This window comes from Rhodotorula graminis (genome assembly GCF_001329695.1).
Source record: "Rhodotorula graminis WP1 unplaced genomic scaffold RHOBAscaffold_6, whole genome shotgun sequence".
In the NCBI taxonomy this organism is placed as follows: Eukaryota; Fungi; Basidiomycota; class Microbotryomycetes; order Sporidiobolales; family Sporidiobolaceae; genus Rhodotorula; species Rhodotorula graminis.
This window is the reverse complement of record NW_017264933.1, coordinates 160,828-179,465: the sequence shown is the minus strand read 5'-3', so window position 1 is coordinate 179,465 and position 18,638 is coordinate 160,828. Positions and strand designations below refer to the sequence as shown.

General features: G+C 69.2%; 6 protein-coding genes across 6 annotated transcripts; 5 read left to right on the top strand and 1 right to left on the bottom strand.

Moving 5' to 3' along the window:
- Positions 1-200: 200 nt before the first annotated feature.
- On the top strand, positions 201-485 carry RHOBADRAFT_14551 (uncharacterized protein; the record flags this gene model as incomplete). Its single annotated transcript, XM_018412210.1, has 2 exons — positions 201-311; positions 384-485. Coding segments are annotated over 2 exons (213 nt in total), but the record flags the coding sequence as incomplete, so codon positions are not given.
- A 3,832-nt stretch (positions 486-4,317) lies between these two features.
- Positions 4,318-6,013, top strand: RHOBADRAFT_64920 (uncharacterized protein). The gene is made up of 7 exons (XM_018418612.1): positions 4,318-4,352; positions 4,438-4,537; positions 4,640-4,951; positions 5,066-5,165; positions 5,247-5,332; positions 5,400-5,487; positions 5,596-6,013. Exons 2-7 carry the CDS (start codon positions 4,463-4,465, stop codon positions 5,772-5,774), a joined length of 840 nt encoding a protein of 279 aa, XP_018271209.1. The 5' UTR covers positions 4,318-4,352; positions 4,438-4,462; the 3' UTR covers positions 5,775-6,013.
- Positions 6,014-6,158: 145 nt separating this feature from the next.
- RHOBADRAFT_53177 (uncharacterized protein) lies at positions 6,159-7,380 on the top strand (the record flags this gene model as incomplete). The annotated part of the gene is made up of 4 exons (XM_018416710.1): positions 6,159-6,428; positions 6,494-6,538; positions 6,620-6,706; positions 6,805-7,380. 4 exons carry the CDS (start codon positions 6,162-6,164, stop codon positions 7,288-7,290), a joined length of 885 nt encoding a protein of 294 aa, XP_018271208.1. The 3' UTR covers positions 7,291-7,380.
- Positions 7,381-7,897: 517 nt separating this feature from the next.
- On the top strand, positions 7,898-10,921 carry RHOBADRAFT_53176 (uncharacterized protein; the record flags this gene model as incomplete). The annotated part of the gene is made up of 1 exon (XM_018416709.1): positions 7,898-10,921. The coding sequence occupies one exon, from the start codon at positions 7,898-7,900 to the stop codon at positions 10,787-10,789; it is 2,892 nt and encodes a 963-aa protein (XP_018271207.1). The 3' UTR covers positions 10,790-10,921.
- Positions 10,922-11,216: 295 nt separating this feature from the next.
- RHOBADRAFT_53175 (uncharacterized protein) lies at positions 11,217-12,831 on the top strand (the record flags this gene model as incomplete). Its single annotated transcript, XM_018416708.1, has 4 exons — positions 11,217-11,250; positions 11,312-12,096; positions 12,159-12,413; positions 12,488-12,831. The coding sequence occupies 4 exons, from the start codon at positions 11,217-11,219 to the stop codon at positions 12,794-12,796; spliced, it is 1,383 nt and encodes a 460-aa protein (XP_018271206.1). The 3' UTR covers positions 12,797-12,831.
- A 765-nt stretch (positions 12,832-13,596) lies between these two features.
- On the bottom strand, positions 13,597-18,443 carry RHOBADRAFT_53174 (uncharacterized protein; the record flags this gene model as incomplete). Its single annotated transcript, XM_018416707.1, has 9 exons — positions 13,597-13,728; positions 13,819-14,465; positions 14,570-16,433; positions 16,526-17,176; positions 17,249-17,332; positions 17,429-17,563; positions 17,629-17,691; positions 17,766-18,051; positions 18,328-18,443. 9 exons carry the CDS (start codon positions 18,441-18,443, stop codon positions 13,597-13,599), a joined length of 3,978 nt encoding a protein of 1,325 aa, XP_018271205.1.
- Positions 18,444-18,638: the final 195 nt, after the last annotated feature.

The window sequence follows — 18,638 nt, the reverse complement described above, 5'->3', positions numbered from 1 at the left end:
AGATGAAGTCGCTTTCATCCTCCAACTCGCCACTCGCACCGTTGAGGGACTCGCTTTGCTCGCCCGGTACAGTCTTCTGTACCTGCTGCACCCCTCTAGCGCGTCGTCGAACCCCCTCGACCTGTCCCCACCTCTCGACCTCGCCCCACTCACCCGCCTCCCTCTCGACCGCCCCACCCACCTCGCCTCGCCCGCCGACCATGAGCGACGACGTCGACTACTACGCTCTCCTCGGCATCGAGTCGACCGCCACATCGGCCGAGATCCGCAAGGCCTACCGCCAAAAATCCCTCAAGGTCCACCCCGACCGCGTGCGTCCCCCTCTCCCGCTGTCCAACTCCCACTTCCTCGGTGACTGACAGCCCACTCTCACACGCTCGCAGAACCCGGACAACCCGACCGCCGCCGCCCTCTTCCACGAGCTCACCCTCGCCGCCGACCTCCTCTCGGACCCGACAAAGCGCGCCGTGTTCGACACCAAGCTCGCCGCCGCCAACGCGCGCAAGCAGCGCTTTGCCGCGCTCGACTCGAAGCGCAAACAGCTCGCCGAGGACCTCGAGGAGCGTGAGCAGGCGTTCAAGCGGTTCAAGGCGGGCGAGAAGGACCTCGCGGGGCGCAAACGGCAGGAGCTCGAGCGGCTCAAGGAGGAGGGGCGGCGATTGCGCGAGGCGCGAGCGGGGCAGGCGGCCAAGGAGGGCAAGGACCGCGAGGACGAGGTCTTGAGGCGGGCCAAGGAGGAGGAGGACGCGAGGGCGAGGAGTGCGGGCGCGACAAACGGCGGCGCGGCGCCCGTCGTCGACCTCGGCCCGCTCGACAAGACGCTCAAGGTCAAGTGGCTCAAGGCACGACACCCGACTTTGACGACGCCCGACGCCGTCGAGGCCTTCCTCGCCGGCGCCCTCGCCCCACTGCGGCCCGACATCGACTCGGTCGTCCTTTCGGCCAAGACGCTCGCCGCCGCCGCGGGAACGGCCAAGGGCAAGCACGGCTCGGGCGTCGTCGCGTTCCGGACGCTGAGTGCGGCCGTGCGCGTCGTGAGGGGCAAGGAGGCGGACCCGCAGGGCGTGTGGGCCGACTTTGACGTCGACTGGGCCGCGGGCTCGCCGCCGGCCGCGCTCGGCCAGGCGCCCAAGCCTGCATCGACGGCACCGCGACCGCCCTCTCCTCCCTCTGCTTCAGCACCTGTGCGTCTCCCCTCTCTCCCTCTCCCTCTCTCCGTGCCGGCCCCTGACCCACTCTCGCCGTCTCTCTCGCAGTCTTTCGCAGCCCCGTCCTCGACGACCGCCTCGGACGAGGACTCGATACTCGCTCGCCTGCGACAAAAGGAGCGCGAGAAGCTCATGGCCGAGATGCGCGCCGAGGACGAGGCTGAGGCGGCGCGGTGAGGGTGCGAGGGCGGGCTTGGCCATAAGACGAGTGCAACGCTGCCCACAGTCGCTGCCTTTGTTGCATTGAGCTTTCGAGCCGAGAGTGAGCGCACGCGCCCCCGAGGCGGTTCGAGAACAAGCCCGAGTCGGCGAGGAGGAGAGCGGCGATGAGGTGGAGGCACCTTCTCCCCGCACCCAGACTCGGCCAGGTGAGCTCGTACACGGTGCACGGTGACCCTGCGCCTCACTGATATCGACTCGCACCGTGCAGCAGCGCCCGCGTCTCGCCATGTCGACAGAGCCCGCACCGCCTCCTCGTCCAACCAACCCACACCTCTCGACCCCGGTTCTCTGGTTCTCGGGCGTGCCTGCGACTACGACCGACGCGAGCGTAGCAGAGCTCCTCAAGTCGTGCTGCAAGCTGCGCATCCTCCGCGACCAGGTTAAGAGTGCGCACCCTCCTCCTCCTCCTCCTCCTCCTCCTCCCTCCCCGTCCTCCTCCTCCTCCTCCCTCCCCGTCCTCCTCCTCGAGGCACCCTCGCTGACCCAGCTCTCGCGCCAACAGTCGAGTTCGAGTCGCTCGAGCGCGCCGAAAAGGCCTACGCGACCTGCAACGGCCAGCGCCTCCCCGACGCGTCCGCCGCGACCCTCGCCCTGTCCCTCTCCTCCCCCTCCTCGGCCGAGAGCGACCCTCGGCCTCTCGCGACGCCCCGCATCATCAAGCAGCTCCCGCCGTCCTTCACCGCTTCCAAACTCTTCGACCTCGCACGCCCGTTCGGCCCGCTCTACTCGGCCACGCTCCTGTACTCGCCGTCGCCGCATCCGGGCGAGCCGCCCCGGTTCAAAGGCCACGCGCTCGTCACGTTCTACGACGAGCAGCACGCCGTCGACGCCGAGCGAGGGCTCCACTTCCTCGAGGTCGAGGGCCAGAACATCGCCGTCCAGGTGTTCGAGCCCAAGCGCGCCGGTCGCGCTTCGGCCGGCGGGCGCACGAGCGGCGCGCACACGCCGGCGAGGGCCTCGCTCGGCGGCCGCGGCGGGTCTCCCTCGGCGTCGCGGTGGGCGAGCCCGGCGGCAGCAGCGTCGGCGAGCACGTCCCCGAGGGCGTACCCGACCGGGCTCGGTGCGGCGACGGCGGTGGGCTCAGCGTCGCCAAGCGGTACGGCGTCGCGACCGATGACCAGAAACGTGTCGAGCTCGTCGACGGCGTCGAGGTGGAGCAACGAGGGCGGTGCGTCGTCGCCTGTCGCGGTGAGCGTCATGCCACGGCGCTCGACGGCGGATGTCGTGTATCCCTGTGCGTCGCCATCTTTCCCTTGTTCGTCTGTCGTGCTCTTCTTTCAGCGTGACTGACGTACGTGCTTCCGCTCGATCGCGATGTACAGGCAACCTCTTCGTCAAGTCGCTCCACCCGTCCCTCTCGACCGCCGACCTCACCTCGCTCTTCTCGCCGTACGGCACCATCACGTCGGCACGGGTCCAGACCGACCCGGCGCCGCCTCACCGGTCGAAGGAGTTCGGCTTCGTGTCGTTCGCCGACGAGGACATGGCGCGCCGGGCGATGTCGGCGATGAACGGGACCGAGGTGGCCGGGAGGAGGATCACGGTGTGCGTGTTTGAGCCCAAGGGCGCGCGCACGCAGCGGCTCAGCGCAGGTGGAGCGGGAGGTGCGGCGGACGACGGGATGGACGAGGTGCAGCGCGGCATGGACAGCTTGGCGACGACGGTGCGCCCTCACCTTTCCCTTCCTTCTCCTCGGCTCGCGTATCTCGCTCACCTCTTGCCGCCCCACAGCCTTCTCGCTCGCCTCGCCAGAGCTTCCCCTCGACTACGTCTTCCTCGACCGCCGGCACGCCCTCGCGCTCGCCGACCGCACCATCAGCACGCGACTTCTCGTCGATCCTCGACTCGGCGCCCGCCTCGCCCAACCTGTCATCTACCACCCCGTCCGAGCAGGAGCGCCTCGAAACGGGTGTCGCACAACTCGTCGCCGACGACAACAAGCGCGTCGAGGTCCTCAAGCTGTTCGAGGGCGTGAGCTCATCCTCCTCATCTTGTCGTTCTCGCCGCCTCTCGCGCACGACTGACTCTGTCGCGGCCCTGCAGCTGTCGAAAAAGGAGCGCAAGCTGTGCCTCTTTAGCGAGGAGGCGCTGCGGGCCAAGGTCGAGGCTGCGCTCGACGTGCTCGAGGCCGACGACGAGCCTGCGTCGACTGGAGGTGCGTCCTCGCCAGTCCCCCTCTCTCTCGTCCCGCCGCGCCTGACATCCTGCGACTGTGCTCGCAGATGTCAACGTTGCCGCACAGCCCGACCTTGACCTGCCCTCGTCCCTCGTCGCGCTCGCGGCCCTCCCCGCCGCCACCATCGTCACCCTCCTTCCCTCGTTCCGCCTCGCGTCGCCCTTCCCGCTCTCGGCGCCGCCGCCCTCGGACGTCGACCTCGCCGACGCGCAGCAGTTCGTCGACTCGCTGTACGCGCAGCAGCTCGAGCCGGCGCAGGTCAAGCAGAAGCTCGGCGAGCGGCTCTTCAAGGTGGTCAAGGCGCTCGCGAGCGAGCGCAATATCAAAGGCGCGGTGCGTCCCTCGTCCTCTCTCTGTCTCTAGCGCGGACAGCCCCTGACGCACGTCGAGCGTTGCGCCTGCAGCCGAGGATCACGATTGACCTGCTCGACTCGGAGGACCTGAGGGCGCTCGCGAGCCTGATGCACTGGCCGGCCGTGTTGGGCGAGAAGGTGGCGCTCGTGGCGGCGGCGGCGGGAGCCAAGTAGCGAGGATGCGTGTCTCTGCAACGAGAGCCGAGGTTTGGCCGCTTTCAGGAGAGCGGACAGACGTGCGCGCGAACCGGAGAATGCGCGTGAAAGAGGAGGCCGAGAACCCCGGCCTCGCGCGTTCGCCTCTTTCTCCCCTCCTCCTCTCCCTCCTCGACCCACTCGCTCGCGCACTGCCACGAGATCTCGCCAGATCCACCCTCCAGCAAGCCCATCCTTGTGAGCCCCGCCCTCTGCCCCTGTCCCTCGTCGACTCGCCCTGACGCCTTTATCGCTCGCCCTCGCGCGTCCGTCCGTCCCGCAGCACCAAGCACCCACCTCGTCAGACCATGTCTGCCGCCACCGAGCAGGCCCCGAGCACCACCATCAACGGCGACACGGCCCACGAGACTGCCCTCCACCGTGTGCGTCCACCCTCTCCTCCTCTGCCCCGCCCCCGCGGAGGCAGCTCTCGCCGTCCTCGTCGCCTCTGAGCACTCGAGCTGACTCGCACGGTCACTCTGCAGGTCACGGGCTACCCTCTCGTCAAGGACACGCTCTCGACCGCGCACGCCTACGTCGAGGAGCGCCCTTACCTCTCGTCGCTCTACGCCCGCGCCGAGCAGCTCTCGCTCGCCATCCTGCACCGCCTCGAGCCCCTCCAGAAGCGCCTCATCCCGCTCGACCAGGTCGACAGCTACGCCAACGCCGGCCTCGACTACCTCGAGAAGCGCGTGCCCCAGGTCAAGCTCGAGACCAACGAGCTCCTCGGCCAGGCGCGCAAGCCCGCCGACGCCGCCTACGGCCTCGCGCAGGACTACAACAAGGCCTTCCAGCAGGTGCGTCGAGTGGCCTCTCTCTCTCTTTGTCGGCCCTGGTCCGCGTATCGCCCTCCCGACGGCGACTCTCCGACGGGCGTTCGGAACTGACTCTCGCCTGCCTCGCCCTCGCAGCGCTTCTCGCCTCTCGCCGAACCGGTGTACCAGCGCCTCGCCGACGGCCGTGCGACCCTCGTCAGCCTCCAGGACCGCCTCGCCAAGACGATCGCCGACTGTGCGTCCACTGCTGCCTTTCGCTCGTCCTCGCCCGTCCCTCATTGATAGACAGCTGACGTCGCCGATGTCGTGGACGCAGTCCCTCACGACAAGCAGTCGCTCCAGTCGACGCTCGACTCGCTCTCGAACGAGCTCGAGGCGTACGTCGACACGGCCAAGTCGCTCGTACGTCCCCTCTCGCCCTCCCTCCTCTCGGATGCGCCCAGACTGACCTCGTACCCTCTCCCACCAGCCGTCGCACGCCCAGGAGACGGCCAAGCCGTACCTCGCGGCGGCGCAGGACGTCCTCGGCGACGTGACCAAGGAGCTGCAGCGCACCGGTGAGTCTAGCGTTCCCCTTGCTCTGCTCGTCCCTCTACGCCTCGAGTGCGCCGAGACGCTGCCAGTCCCGAGTGGGCACACACTGATGAACTCGCGATTGCGCGCAGACGTCCCGCTCGGCACCAAGGCGTCGAACGTGCTCCACTACTCGCAGGACAAGCTCGCGCCCGTCCTCGACTACTTCAAGACGTTCGTCGTCAAGAAGAAGGACGAGGCGAGCGACAAGGTCGACGAGGTCAAGGACAAGGCGGACGAGGCGTCCTCGTCGTCCTCGTCGTCGGCGTGAGCGACCCTCGGTGGTCTCGGTCGTTCCTCTAGATGCCTCGTTCCTCGCGCTTTCGCCTTTCGTCCTCTCTCGTCTCCGTCGTACCGTCTGTGCCCCCCTCTCTCTCTCCCTTCCTCGCGCCACTCCATGTCCATGCCTCTCTCCCCCCCCTCCTTTGCGCGATACCCGTTCCCTCGTCCCTCTAGCTCCTCCCCCTTTTAGTAGTCCCTCGCTTGCCCCTGCAATCTCTCTTTCTCTCTCTCTACATGCCTCGAGTCGAGCGATAGAAACGAGGATGCGGCTGATTTGCATCTGGTCCGGCTCGCTCCCCGCCTCGTCATCGAGCCGGCGCGCTCCTCCTCCTCCGGAGCCTCCTCCCCACCTCGCCCTCGCACAACCACGACAGCCATGCCCGCCGCACCACGCATCGTCTGCAAAGCCGGGCCCTCGCTCGACTCGCTGTCGCCCGTCGATGTGAACCGCACGGCGCTCGCGATCTCGTCGTCGGCGTTCGAGGGTCACGTCGCTGTGCGCCTCAAGGACTACCGCGGGCCGGCCGCGCAGGAGGGCACGTACGAGCGGCAGCCGCAGGACGCGCTCATGAACGAGGGCGACACGTGGAGCATCAGCTTCGAGGGCAGGTTCAAGGCCGATGGGCTCACGGCCGACGACGTGGTGCGTCCTCTCTCTCTCCCTCTGTCCTCCCGAGTCGCACGAGCTGACTCGTTCCACCCGCACAGCTGTTTGGCAACGTATGGCGCAAGCCGATCCGCGACTTCCTCCCTGTGCGTCCGACTGCTCGTCCTCGTCCTCGTCGTCGCCCTCATAGGCGGCTCCCTGACTCCGATGAACGCATCCTCGCGCAGTACGGCACGTCGGCAGCCTTGCGCTTCGTGCGGTACATGGACCCGAGCCTCGAGTGCGACCTGTACGCCGACAAGCCGTGGGCCCTCGTGCGTCCTCCTCCCTCTTCTTCCTCGTCCCCTTTTGCCCGCGCGGTCCACTCTACGGGGCCACTGACCTGACCGAGCCTTCTCTCTGTTACTCGCAGTCTCCTCTCTTTGCCACGCTCCAGTACCTCTCGGCCAAACCCCTTGCCGCCGCCGAGCCGCTCCCGACGTTCAAGCCCGACACTTTTCCCGAGGACGTCGCGCCCCTCCTCCCTTCCTCGACCCCTCCCCCAGCCGACCCCGCCGCTCGCCGCTCCTTGTTCTCCAAGGCCGACGCACGGCGCGCCGTCGCGCTCGCGCCGTCGCACCTCGTGCGCGGCGATTTCTCGCACGGCTTCCTCGCGTTCGACAACCTGTCGCTCGCGCTCCCCGGCGGGCTCAAGTTCAAGCTCGACAAGTACTGGAACGGCGAGCCCGTCGTCTTCAGCTGCCAGAGGCGCGCCGAGCCGGGCAAGGACGCAGAGACGTTCTTCGTCGTCACGTTCGAGCTCGAGGCGGACGAGGGAGGGGCGCTGCCGGCCGGGACCAAGGAGGCGGCAGAGGGTGTCGCAGACGCCCAGGAGGAGGTGAACGAGGACGTCGACTAGACTCGGTGGCGCGAGAGGCAATAGACGAGCGTCGGTGCGATCTAGCTGTGCCTGTGCATCTCTCTGCCTTTCTTTTGCGGGCTCCCCTTCTCTGTCGACGCCTCTCGTCCCTGTGCACTCGAGAGCCATGCAGGAGAGAGTCACATTCCAGTCAAGCTCGACGACTAGAAGAGCGCTCAGACCTCTCGTGTCACTCGAACGACAGGGCCGGCCGAGTCGGCGCAGGGGGAGGGCGACCCTCTCGAGCGCTCGAGTAGTGGGCGAACAAGCTACGAGAGCGAGAGCTCGTGCGACGAGGAAGAAGTGAGCGAGCCGCGGCGAGAGAGTCTCGACTCCGGAGCGCGCGGCGGTGAGCCAATTTGGGAGACTGCGCCCCCTTCCCACCCCTCGTCCCACCCTCCCAGCTCACGCACACCACCACCGAGCACTGTCAGCAGCTGCGCAGCCTGCCACGACACCCCGCCCAGTCGCACCAGGTGCGCCCACCGGCCCTCGTCGCGCCTCTGGACGTGCCCCCACTCACCGACGGTCCTGTGGCCCCCGTGTCCCGCAGCACCGCAACCCTCGTCGACGGGCACCATTCCGCACCTCGAATAGCACCACGCACATGCCTGGCTCGTGGCACCCGCCCGACCCGAGCCCGCCACCGACTGGCCTTTGTCGCCCTCGCCGCCGCCCGTCCCTCATCACCGATGCCGCCCCCGCGTCCACCCTCGCGCCCACGCCCTGTGCGCGTCCGCCACAACCGCCCGCCATCCCTGTCGTGTCCACCAAGCGCTGCAGGGCCTGTGCCTCGAGGGGCGGCGACGACGGTGTACGCGACGGCACCCCGTCGGCCGACCTCGCTCCGCCTCGTCGTTGCAAACGCCGAGCAGGTCGGATAAGCGCCGCGACCCCGCTTCGGGCCCTCGCCGCACTCGTCGCTGCCGCCACAGCACCCGCGACCACCTTCGCCAGCCCTGCCCCTCGGCCCCCGCCGCCGCCGCCGGTCGCCTCGCCCACCTCGCACCGCCCGCCGCCTTCCTCGGTCTCGCGACCGACGGACGTCGCGATCGGCGAGCCCGGCGACCGCGCCGCGCCTCCCGCTCCATCAGCGAGGTCCACGGGCGCACCGAGGCCGCGCCCGAGGGCTGTGCCGCCTCGGTACACGCTCAGCGACAGCCAGTGGGTCGAGGACTATGGCTGGTCGCTCCTCGGCCGGGGCACGGCCCAGCCGAGCGCGACACTCGCCGCCGCAGCGCAAGGCGAGAGCGGCGACGAGGTGGACGGTGCGAGCGAGGTTAGCGGCGGCGGCGACGACGACGCGGCAGGGTACCGCACCACGCTCGCCTCGGCCCTCGCCGACAGCGCGCCGACCGCGACCGCCTCCCTCCCCGACTCGACCTCGCCCACCGCCACGTCCGACAGCTCGCTCGCCGCCGCCGAGATGGCCGCCCAGCCGTCCGACTCGGCGTCGCTCGCCGCCGCCGCGAGCTCGAGCCCGACCCACGACGCCGTCAAAATCCCCGACGGCTGGCAGGCCAAGTCGCGCGAGACCGACTACTACGCCGTGCCCATCATCATCGCCATGTCGGTCCTCGTCGCCGTCATCGTCGTCGTCAGCATCTTTGTCTCGGTCCTCATGCGCCGCAAGAAGCGCCGCCGCGCAAAACGGCGCCACGGCAAGGCGGCCGCCGCCGCCGCCAAGGAGCTCGAGGGCGAGAAGGGTTGGAGGGGCATGGTCGACTCGGCGCTGCACCCGGTGCGCACCGCGAGGGCCCAGAAGGGCAAGAAGCGGGCGCGCGAGAGTGCGGCGGCGGGAGGAGAAGGAGCAGGAGCAGGAGCGGCGACGCAGGGCGGCAGCGGCAGCGGCGGCAGCGCAGGAGCGTACCGCCGAGTGCGTGCGACTGCTGTCGCGGCGAGCGCCTCGCGGGCACGCACCCGGCGGCGGCGGCGGCGAGACGGCGACGACGAGGGCGACGAGGACGAGGCGACTGCCCTCACGCGCACCGACTCGCGCTCGACGACGTCGTCCGTCGCGCACGACACGCTCACGGCGCGCTTGTCGGCGCGCATGCGCGGCGACCGGCCGTCGACGGGCTCGAGCGGCGGCAGCGGAGCAGCGGGGACGGGCGCCGCGACCGTCTTCTCGCGCGACGTCACGTCGAGGTCGCAGGTGTCGCTCACGGCGAGCGCCCTTAGTCGAGTGTCGTCGCGCGCGAGCAACCGCACGAGTCGCAGCGTCGCGGCGCCGTCGTCGCCCACGACGCCCGCACCGCCCGAGCTCCTCTTCACGCCCGCCGACGACCCGACCCTGCCCAACCACCTCCCCATCCCCGGCTCGTCCGCCCCATCCGTCTCGTCGCCCCTCGCGCGAGAGCGCTCGGCCTCGGCGCCTGCGCCCATCCTGCCGCCGGCCGTATCGTCCTTTGGCGCCCTCATCACGACCGACGCGCTCCCTGCGCCCGGCCCGCCAGCGTATCGCCCGAGCTCGAGCACAGTCCAGAACACGCGCCGGTACGGTGCCGGCGACGTCGCAGCTCCGCCGTCGTCGCCGTCGCTGTCGCCTTCCGCAGGCGTCGTCGCCGAGCGACCTCGCGCGAGGCGCGTGTTCGGCCGGCGGCGCGTGTCGCACTCGGGCACGACGGCGGGAGAAGGCGACGATGGCGATGCGGGCGAGGGCGAGTGGCACTGGCCCGGCGAGAAGGGGCGCCCGTTCGCCGGCGAGGTCCCGCACGCCGCCGTCGCAGGGCCGTCCTCGCCCCAGCCGCCGCCACTTGACGGCGACTCGGCGGAGCCTGACCTCGACGGCGACCACGTCGACGAGGCGCATCCGCCTGTCGACCGCGCCCTGTTCTCGGCGCACGTCGCGACCGACGACAAGGCCGTCCTCGCCCGCCTGCGGGCACAGCGCGACGCTCGCGCAGACGTCAGCGACGACGACGACGACGCTCTTGCGAGCTCGTCGGCAGGCCTCAACGGGCCTGTGCCTGCGCCGAGCGCGCCGGTCGTCGACGAGGACGACGATCCGGAGGTCGACGAGGACGGGTTCGAGCGGTACGACGCCGGCCCGTCCGCGTCTGCCTCGTCGGCGGATGTGCCCTCGACGACCCCGGCTCGTGCATGGCCGGCGGCGAGCACGTCGTTCCTGCCCACACCGCCCAAGCCGATCCAGCAGTCGTCGTTCGCCTACTCGACCGCGTCCGCCGCCGCGCCTTCCTCCCCTCTTCTCGCCTCGCGCTCGACGACGCCCGCGCCCTCGCCCGGCCCGAGCAAGGCCGCCCTCGCAGCCGAGTACGGCGCCGCCGAGGCCGACGAGGACGTCGACGCCCTGCCGCAGTACCTCGCCGGCGGGAGTGCCGGGCGCGAGGCGCTCGGGCTCGCGAGTGCGCCGCTCGGCAGCGGTGACGAGGAGGACGACGAGGCGAGCGGCGACGAGCTCGAGGACGCCGAGGCGGGCGTCGCTCGACGAGCAGGGTGGAGGAACGAGGGCGAGCGCGAGGAGGAAGGGGTGGTGTGAGCGCCTCGGCGGCTCGTCTCGGAAGGGTCGCATCTCTCCCAGTGTCGTATTCTCTGTCTTGTTGTACGTCTTCACTCCTTGCGTAGTACTCCCCTTTCGTGCGCCCTGTCTGCAACCATTTCGTCGACTCTGTGCGAGCGAGGAGGCCTCTCTCTTGGCCGAGAACACCCACGAGAGCCCAAGCTTAGAACGAGGAAGCAGAGCAGTGCGCAGCAACCTGCATGCGCGAGAGAAGTAGAGAGACCGCGCTCGCCTCCAAGTCGCCGTCCGCACCACTCCAACGCAATCACGCTCGCCTCACGCCTATCGAGCGCGACCACGGCCTCGCCAGACGGTCTTGCAGCATCATCTCGCCACGCTCGGCCTGCCCAGGCATCGCCCGCGCCCTCGCCCACCTCTCGCGATCTTCATCACCCGCCACCTCGAGATGGACGACACGACGTCCAGCAGCGGTACTACCGGTGCGTCTGTTGCCTCTCCATCGTCACAGGCCTTTGCACTTACCATCGCCGTGACTTACAGGGCCAGAGAGCGTCGCGCCGACGACTCTGAACGACCTCCCCGACGAGGTACTTTGCCGCATCTTCAACCTCGTCCAGCGCGACGAGCCGGTCTTCTTCGGCCGCCAGTTCGAGGACAGCGAGCTCGTGCCGCCTCTACCTGTACTCGCGCGGTATCGGGGCCTCAGCCGGCGTCTGCACTACCGCATCTTGGTCCCTCAAGCTCGTCGTAACTTGGTCGTCCCGTCGGCAGTCGCCGTTCCTGACGGTGCAGCATGGGACGCCGACGTCGATCCTCGTGTCGCCGAAATCCTGAGCGGTACACGAGACGTCGTCGCGAGCCTCGTTCTCGTCGTTCCGCCCTTTCGCCCTCGGCGCTGGATCCCTGGCCTCGTCGCGTCACTCGTCAACCTGAGCGACCTCACCATCAACGGCGGCATCATCGTCACGCGCGGCCTGTGCGCAGCCCTCCGCGAGCTCAAGTCGCTGCGGAAATTGTCGCTGGAGGTCGACCCGGACAAGGCCCGCAACCTCGTCGACCCGCCCGAGAAGATCAACCTCGAGCGCGATGTCCCAGGCCTCACCCACCTCATCATCTCGTTCGCCACAATGCCGCTCTCGCACGAGCGACTGATGTGGGTCTCCAACGGTGCGACCAAGATCCGCTTCCTCGACATCGACGACGCCGTGAGCCCGAGGGTCAACTTCAAGCACCTCGAGGTTCTCGTCCTGCGGTCCGGCTTGACGAGTGATCATGGTGCAGGAGATCGGCTCGCAGCGATCCTCGAGGCCGCGCGGGAGCTACCGGTCCGTCCACCTCTCGCCGATTCTCCTCGTCTGTACGCGTCTGACGCATCCCTCGTCCTCAGGAGTGGCGCTATTCCAGCCCTTTCGCCCTCAAGAAGCTCGTCATAGACGTGGCATACGCCGAGTTCGACCTGTACACCGGCTGGAACAGCATCGACCACGTCCTCGAGAACCTCAAGCACGCGCCGAGCGCCGAGGCGCTCGAGGTCCGCTTTTCGGACCTGTTCCGGTGCGACGGCGCCGATCTCTACACGGCGGTCCCGACGATCAAGCGTCTCAGCATCGTCGAGACGGACATGCCGAGCGACGGCCGCCAGGTGCGGCTCTCTCTCTCTCTTTTTCCTCGCACGAGGTCGATTGTGTACTTACGCTCGCGCCTCTGCGCCCGCAGAGCGCCAACATCAACGGCCTCGAGGACTTCCTCGACGTGTTCCCCAACCTGAACTCGTTCTCGCTCACCTCGCACTGGTTCTTGCCCGCCACCGACGCCGCCGACCTGCACGCCGACCCGGACCCGCCGACCGACCTCAGCCTCGCCTACGACGCGCCGCTCCTCGCCGAACTCGTCATGTACGTGCGAGACGAGACGCCGATCAAGGAGTTCCGGTACCGCAGGAGCGAGAGCGAGCGGTGGGAGCTGCGGTGGACGAGGTCGGGCGAGCTGGGCACGCAGTTTGCTCTGAGTAGATGGTGGCTGTAGACGAGAGCGTGACTGTCATAGCCCCTGATCTCTGTCCCTCGAGCGTGTCAGAGCTGTCGAGAGATCTGTCGTGGACGCCGACGTGCCCTCGCAGCGAGCGCAAGAGGTGCGTGCACGGCCGGGAAGACTGAGGACGGCGAGCGGCGCTCTCCTCTCGTACGCTCTCAGCTCTTGGCCGGTCTTTTGTAATGGAGAGTCGGCTGAGAATGACAGCGTGTGCGAGCCCTGCCGCAGCCGTCGCGAGAGCGGTTCGAGCGCTCGCCGCTGGCTGAGCTCGAGTGGTGAGTCCGAAAAAGCGAGGGTTGCTGAGGCCAGCTCTCTCCGACTTGTAAGCAGGCCTGTCGAGCACTTGAATGAGCTCGAGTCGAGCCACTCGAGCGAGAACTGGGGGCACTGCAAGGAGCTGAAACAGCTGCACCCGGAACCACCTTCTCAAGCACAGTCTCTCGCTCTCTTGCTCGCTTTCCGAGTCGAGCGTAGTCCAGGTAAGCGGCTCGCGAGCTGCTCCGACCTCGCAGTGACCAACTTCTTCGAGTCGAGAGAAGGTAGGAGAAACAGAAGAGCTAGAGAGAGGTCCAAGCGAGCCTTCTCAAACCGAGGGTTGCTGAGGCGAACTCTCTCACTTGCTGCTCTTTCAGATTGCGCAGAGCATTCGCAACCATCACGTTGGAGACGGCGGTCGAGCGCGACCGAGGACGGGCGCTCGGAAGAAGGGAAGAAGGGGAGAAGGCTGTCGAGGGCTCGAGCGTCAAGACGCGCTCTCGCGCTCTCGCTGTCTTCTCTCGGCCCTCTCGCTCCGCTCAGGAAAGGGGTACCGAGCACTTTGACATGACATGAGAGAGCGGCGACAGGGTTGGGCGGGGCAGGGGAATACGGTCGGGCGGGAAGAAGTGCGAGATCTGGACCAAGGCCGACGACGGCGTGCGGACCAGCTCAGTACTGCGGGCGCGTCGAGATGTCAGTACACGCTCATAGGGAAGGGACGAGAGGAGGAGGAACGTGAGAGAGAGAGTGAGGCGAACCTGCTGGTAGCCGTACGGCTGCTGCTGCTGCTGCGGCATGAAGCCGGTCATCTGCGGCATCTGCCCTCCTCCGAATCCCATGCCCATTGGCATTCCCATCCCGCCCGCCATGCCGCCCATGCCCATGCCCATCTGCTGCTGCTGAGGCGGCTGCTGCGCAAAGCCCGTCGGCTGGGCCCGGAGCGCGTCGTACCTCGTCTCGTCCTGCGGCGGGAGGTGCGTCTTGCCGGCCGCGAACGTGCCGTCCTTCATGGCGGCAAAGACGTTGGTCGGCGCGTTGTGCGTCGCACCCGTCGAGGCGACCGTGTTGGACGAGGGGCCCGACGACGACGAGGGCGGGAGCGGGTTGAACTGGACCGGCTGCTGCTGCTGCTGCTGCTGCTGGCCGAACCCGGTCGCCTGCGGCTGCATGAAGCCCGTCTGCTGCGCGCCGAAGCCCGTCTGCTGAGGCGCGAAGCCGGTCGGCTGCGCGCCGAACCCGCCGCCGCCGAAGCCGCCGCCGAACCCGGTCTGCTGCGACGGCATGAAGCCCGTCGCCTGGGGCTGCATGAAGCCGGTCGGCTGCGCCGAGAAGCCCGTAGGCTGCGGCGCAAAGCCCGTCGGCTGCATGCCCATCGGCGACGTCATGCCCGCGAAGCCGGTCGGCTCTGCACGCGAGAGGAGGGAAGAGGGCGCGCCGCCGTCAGTAAGGCTCGTTCTCGACGACGTGCACGACGACTCGTAGGAAAGAGAGAGAGAGAGGAGGACGTACGGCTCATCATGCCGCCGCTGAACCCGGTGTGCATGGGCATGACGCCGATCGTCGTCGCGCCCGGGAAGAAGCCCGTGTTCTGCGCCTGGAGGCCGCCGACGGGCACGCCCGTGCGCATGGGCTGCAGCGGCGCGAGCAGGCCCTGGTTGGCGGCGACGGGCGGGATCGGGCCGCGAGCGGACGAGTACCCCGTCTGCTGCGGCGTCTGCTGCAACGGCGACGGCGACGAGGCGTTGTTGCGGGTCGACGCGCCGAGGCTGAGGCCGGCGAGGAGGCCGTCGTTGTAGGTGAGGCCCGAGTCCTTGCTCTCGGACTCGGCGGGCTTGGTCGTCGACGAGGACGAGGTCGTTGCGGGGACGAGAGGTGCGGGTGCAGGAGGAGGCGACGGCGCCTTGGGCGGTGCGGGAGCGGGCGACGGCGCAGGCGATGCGGCCTTGGACGCCGAGGGCTTGATGTCCCACGCGTCGTCGTCAAAGCCGCCGTGGACGGGAATGGTCGAGCTCGACCGCTTGCGCGTCTCGGTCTCGGGGCTCGGCGACGCGACTCGCTGCTGCTGCTGCTGCGCCGGGCTCGAGCCGCGGTTCTTCTCGAGCTCCGAGGCCGCAGCCGTGAGCGCGTTCGAGTTGACGCTCGTCGCGCTCGCCGCCGTGTTGCGCCGCCCGCGTCGAGGCTTGAGCGTGCCCTCGGGGCCCGACGAGAACAGGCCCGGCGCCGCCGGCGGGAGCGGCTCGCCACGCGAGAGCCGCTGCGCGAGCTCGTGGTCGGCGTCGATCTGCGCCTGGCGCTCGTCGCTGACGGGCGCCGACGACGAGGACGGGCGCGCCGAGCCGTCCTTGTCCGGGAGCGACGGGCCCTTGCCGCCGCCGCCGCCGCCGAACTTGTCCTTGATGTGGCGCTTGACGCGGATGATGTCGCCCTCCTTGAGGCCGAGGCTGCGCAGGTTCGAGTCCTCGAGGTCCGGGATGAGGTGCTCGTCGAAGCCCTCGTTGTCGGCGTTGCGGGCGTAGCGCGTGCAGTTGTCCATGTCGCACCCGGCCTGGAGGAAGAAGTCGAACCAGTCAAAGTCGGACCGGCGCTTGGGCGCGCCGTTGCTGCCCGACGACGGCTTGGTGACGGTGACGACGCCCTTGACGGCCTCGGACCGAGAGGCGTGACGCGCCTCGCGCTCGGCCCGGCGCTCGCGACGTGCGGCGTCGCTGTCGTCGCGACGGGCCGACGACGACGAGCGCGACGAGCTGCCGCCGGCGCCGCTCTGGAGCTGGCGGATGTAGGTCGCGTCCTCGTTGCTCATCTTCTCGAGCGGGACCTCGATGATGACGCCGTTGACCTTGTGCAGGCGGATCTTCTGGCCGTTGAGGCCGAGGAACTCTGCCTCGACCTTGAACTGGCCCGTGCGGTCCTTCCACACGCGCGTGCGGGCGAGGTTGGGCTTCTTGATGTCGCGCTTCTTGTCGCCGCCGCCGCCGCCGCCGCCGCTCGCGCTCTTGCTCGGACGCGCAGCGAGAGGTGGAGGAGGTGCGAGGTCGTCGTCGTCGCTCGGGACGTCGTCGCGCGTCGCCGGGACCGGGATCGGCCTCGCGCTCGGCTGCGACTTGAGGCGGTCGCGCCGCTCGCGCTCGGCGCGACGCTCCTTCTCGGCGCGGCGCTCGCGGTCCTTCTGCGCGCGCTTGTCGGCCTCGAGCTGGGCGCGCAGGACCTCGGCGTCCTCGGCGTCCTCGCGCGTGCGCGTGTTGGCGCGGATCGGCGGCGGCGGCATGGCGAGGGACGAGCCGGCGGTGGAGCGGATAGGTGGAGGAGCAGGTGCGGCGGGTGCAGGAGGAGGAGGCGGTGGCGAAGGAGCGGCGGTCTCGGCGCCCTCGTCGATCTAGGGTCGCGACGGGCCATCGTCAGTCAAGTTCGACGCTGCGCTGCGACAGCGACGAGCCGAAAGGGAGAGAGAAAGATCCGTGGACGCACCTCGATGTAGCTGACCGGCACGACACCCTCCTCGCCCGTCGCGATCCGCCTCACCTTGGCCCACTCGGCGTCGTCGCTCCCACCGACGATGAAGACGACCCTCTCGCCCTCGGCGAGGCTCAACTCGTCGTCGCCCTGCGACTCAAAGTCGTACAGCGCGACCGCGTTGCCCTGCTGCGCGGCCGCAGGAGGCGGAGCGGGCACGGCGCGCGCGACGGGCGGCGGCGTCGGTGCGGCGGGCGGGCTCGCGACGGCGGCGGGCGAGGGCGGTGCCGCCTTGGCCGAGCGGATAGGCGGCGGCGGGAGCGCCGACGCGGCGGACGAGTTGGAGCGGATGGGCGGAGGGGGAGGGATGTAGGCGCTGCCGACGGGTGGTGCGGGAGGAGGGGGAGGCGGCGGCGGGGGAGCCGGCGCGCCGCCCGCGCCATTGCTGCCGGGTAGGGCAGGGGGAGGAGGAACGCCGGACGAGGAAGCGGCGGCGCCGCCGTCGCGACCCTCCTCGACCTTGGCGACGATGTCGTCGAAAGTCGACTTGTCGCCGATGACGAAGTGGAGCTCGCCGTCGGCCGCCGGGAACGTGAGGTGGAGGTGCTTGTGCTTCTCGGTCGTCATGTCGGACAAGGTCGAGAGCGAGTACTGCTGCACCGGCGTCTGCAAGGGCGAAGAGGGGGAGAGAAGGTCAGGATCGGCATCGCGAGAGAAAAGGAGGAGGGTCTGGCGCACCTTGTCGCTCTCGCTCGCAAAGAAGAGGGCACCGTTGCCGACGCCGAGCGTGCCCTTCTTCTTCTTCTTCTTGGCGTCGAGCATCTGTGGCGCGAGGACCGGCGGCAGGATGGGCGGACAAAGTCAGGTTCCGGGTCCAGATACCGACGACCGACCGTGAGAGAGTGAGAGGGGACGGACCGTGACGCTCCACGTCTTGATGTCGCCGGCGACGGCTGCGGCGCCCGCACCGACGACGGCAGCTGCCGCCGCCGGAGCGGCATAAGTGGCCGTGTCGTCGTCCTCCTCGTCCTCGTCCTCGGCGTGCCCGTAGCCCTGCTCGAGACGAGGGTCAGTCGCCGGGAAAGGGACTCGAAAGTGGGCGCGAGAAGGGGGCGCACCTGCGTCTCGTGCTGGTACTCGTCGCCGTCGACTGCGCCGGCCTCCTCTGCTCCCTCGCCGCCCTGCAGGTTGGACCGAGGGTGAGCTCACGGACCGAGGGGGTGTAGGCATGAGGGGAGGGAGGAGGGGGACGGACCTCGATGTAGGTCGCAGGGACGAAGCCGACGCCCTTTGTGCCGTCCGTCTTGCGGCACAAGACCCAGTCGCCCTCCTCCTCGAGGAGGTCGAGCTGCTCGCCCTCGGCAACGTACATCTCCTCGTCGTTCTCGAGCTGGCCGGTGGCGGCATCGAGGGCGGGCTCGTAGTCGTACAGGGCCGTGGTGGTGCGGATAGCCGAGACGGGGACGAGGTACGAGGCCGGGACGAGGCCGACTTGGGCCGGGGCGGACGGGTCGGGGTTCTTGACCTTGACCTTGTGCCAGCTGTGGGGGAAGGGTCGAGAGTCAGTCTCGAGTTGCGCGAGCGAGGGTGAGCTGGCTCGGCCGGAGCCTGGAGGGAAGGGGGGAGGAGGGCAGGAGCAGCTCGGCGAGGCGGCGTCGGCGCGCCTCGACTGGCTCGAGGGCTCGAGTACGAGGACTGTCGAGTGTTCACGAACGAGGCCCATGGCCGTCCAGGCGCGCGGTGAGGCGGCCGAGCTGGCGTTGGTGCTCCCCCCCTCGTCACTCGCAACAGCGAGGGAGGAAACAGAGGGTGCTCACTCGGGGTCGTCGTCTTCGAGGACAAAGACGAGCTGGTCCTCGTAGACCGACAGCTCGTCGTCGGTCTGGGCCTCGTACTCGAACTCGACGCGCGAGAGGGCGAGGTGGGTCGCCATGCCGGATCGCGCGAGGGTGGGGGCCGCTTGGTCGAGGCAAGAGCTTTTGGGCTGTTGGGCTCTCGAGGGCGAGAGTCGAGGTGTAGTGGTGCGGTACAGCTGGTGTAGCAGAGCTCTGGGCGGGTGCGTCGAGAGCGAGGGCGAGTCGCGTGGTGGGGAGCTCGAGGACGAGGGGAGGCACCGCTGCGGCGAGCC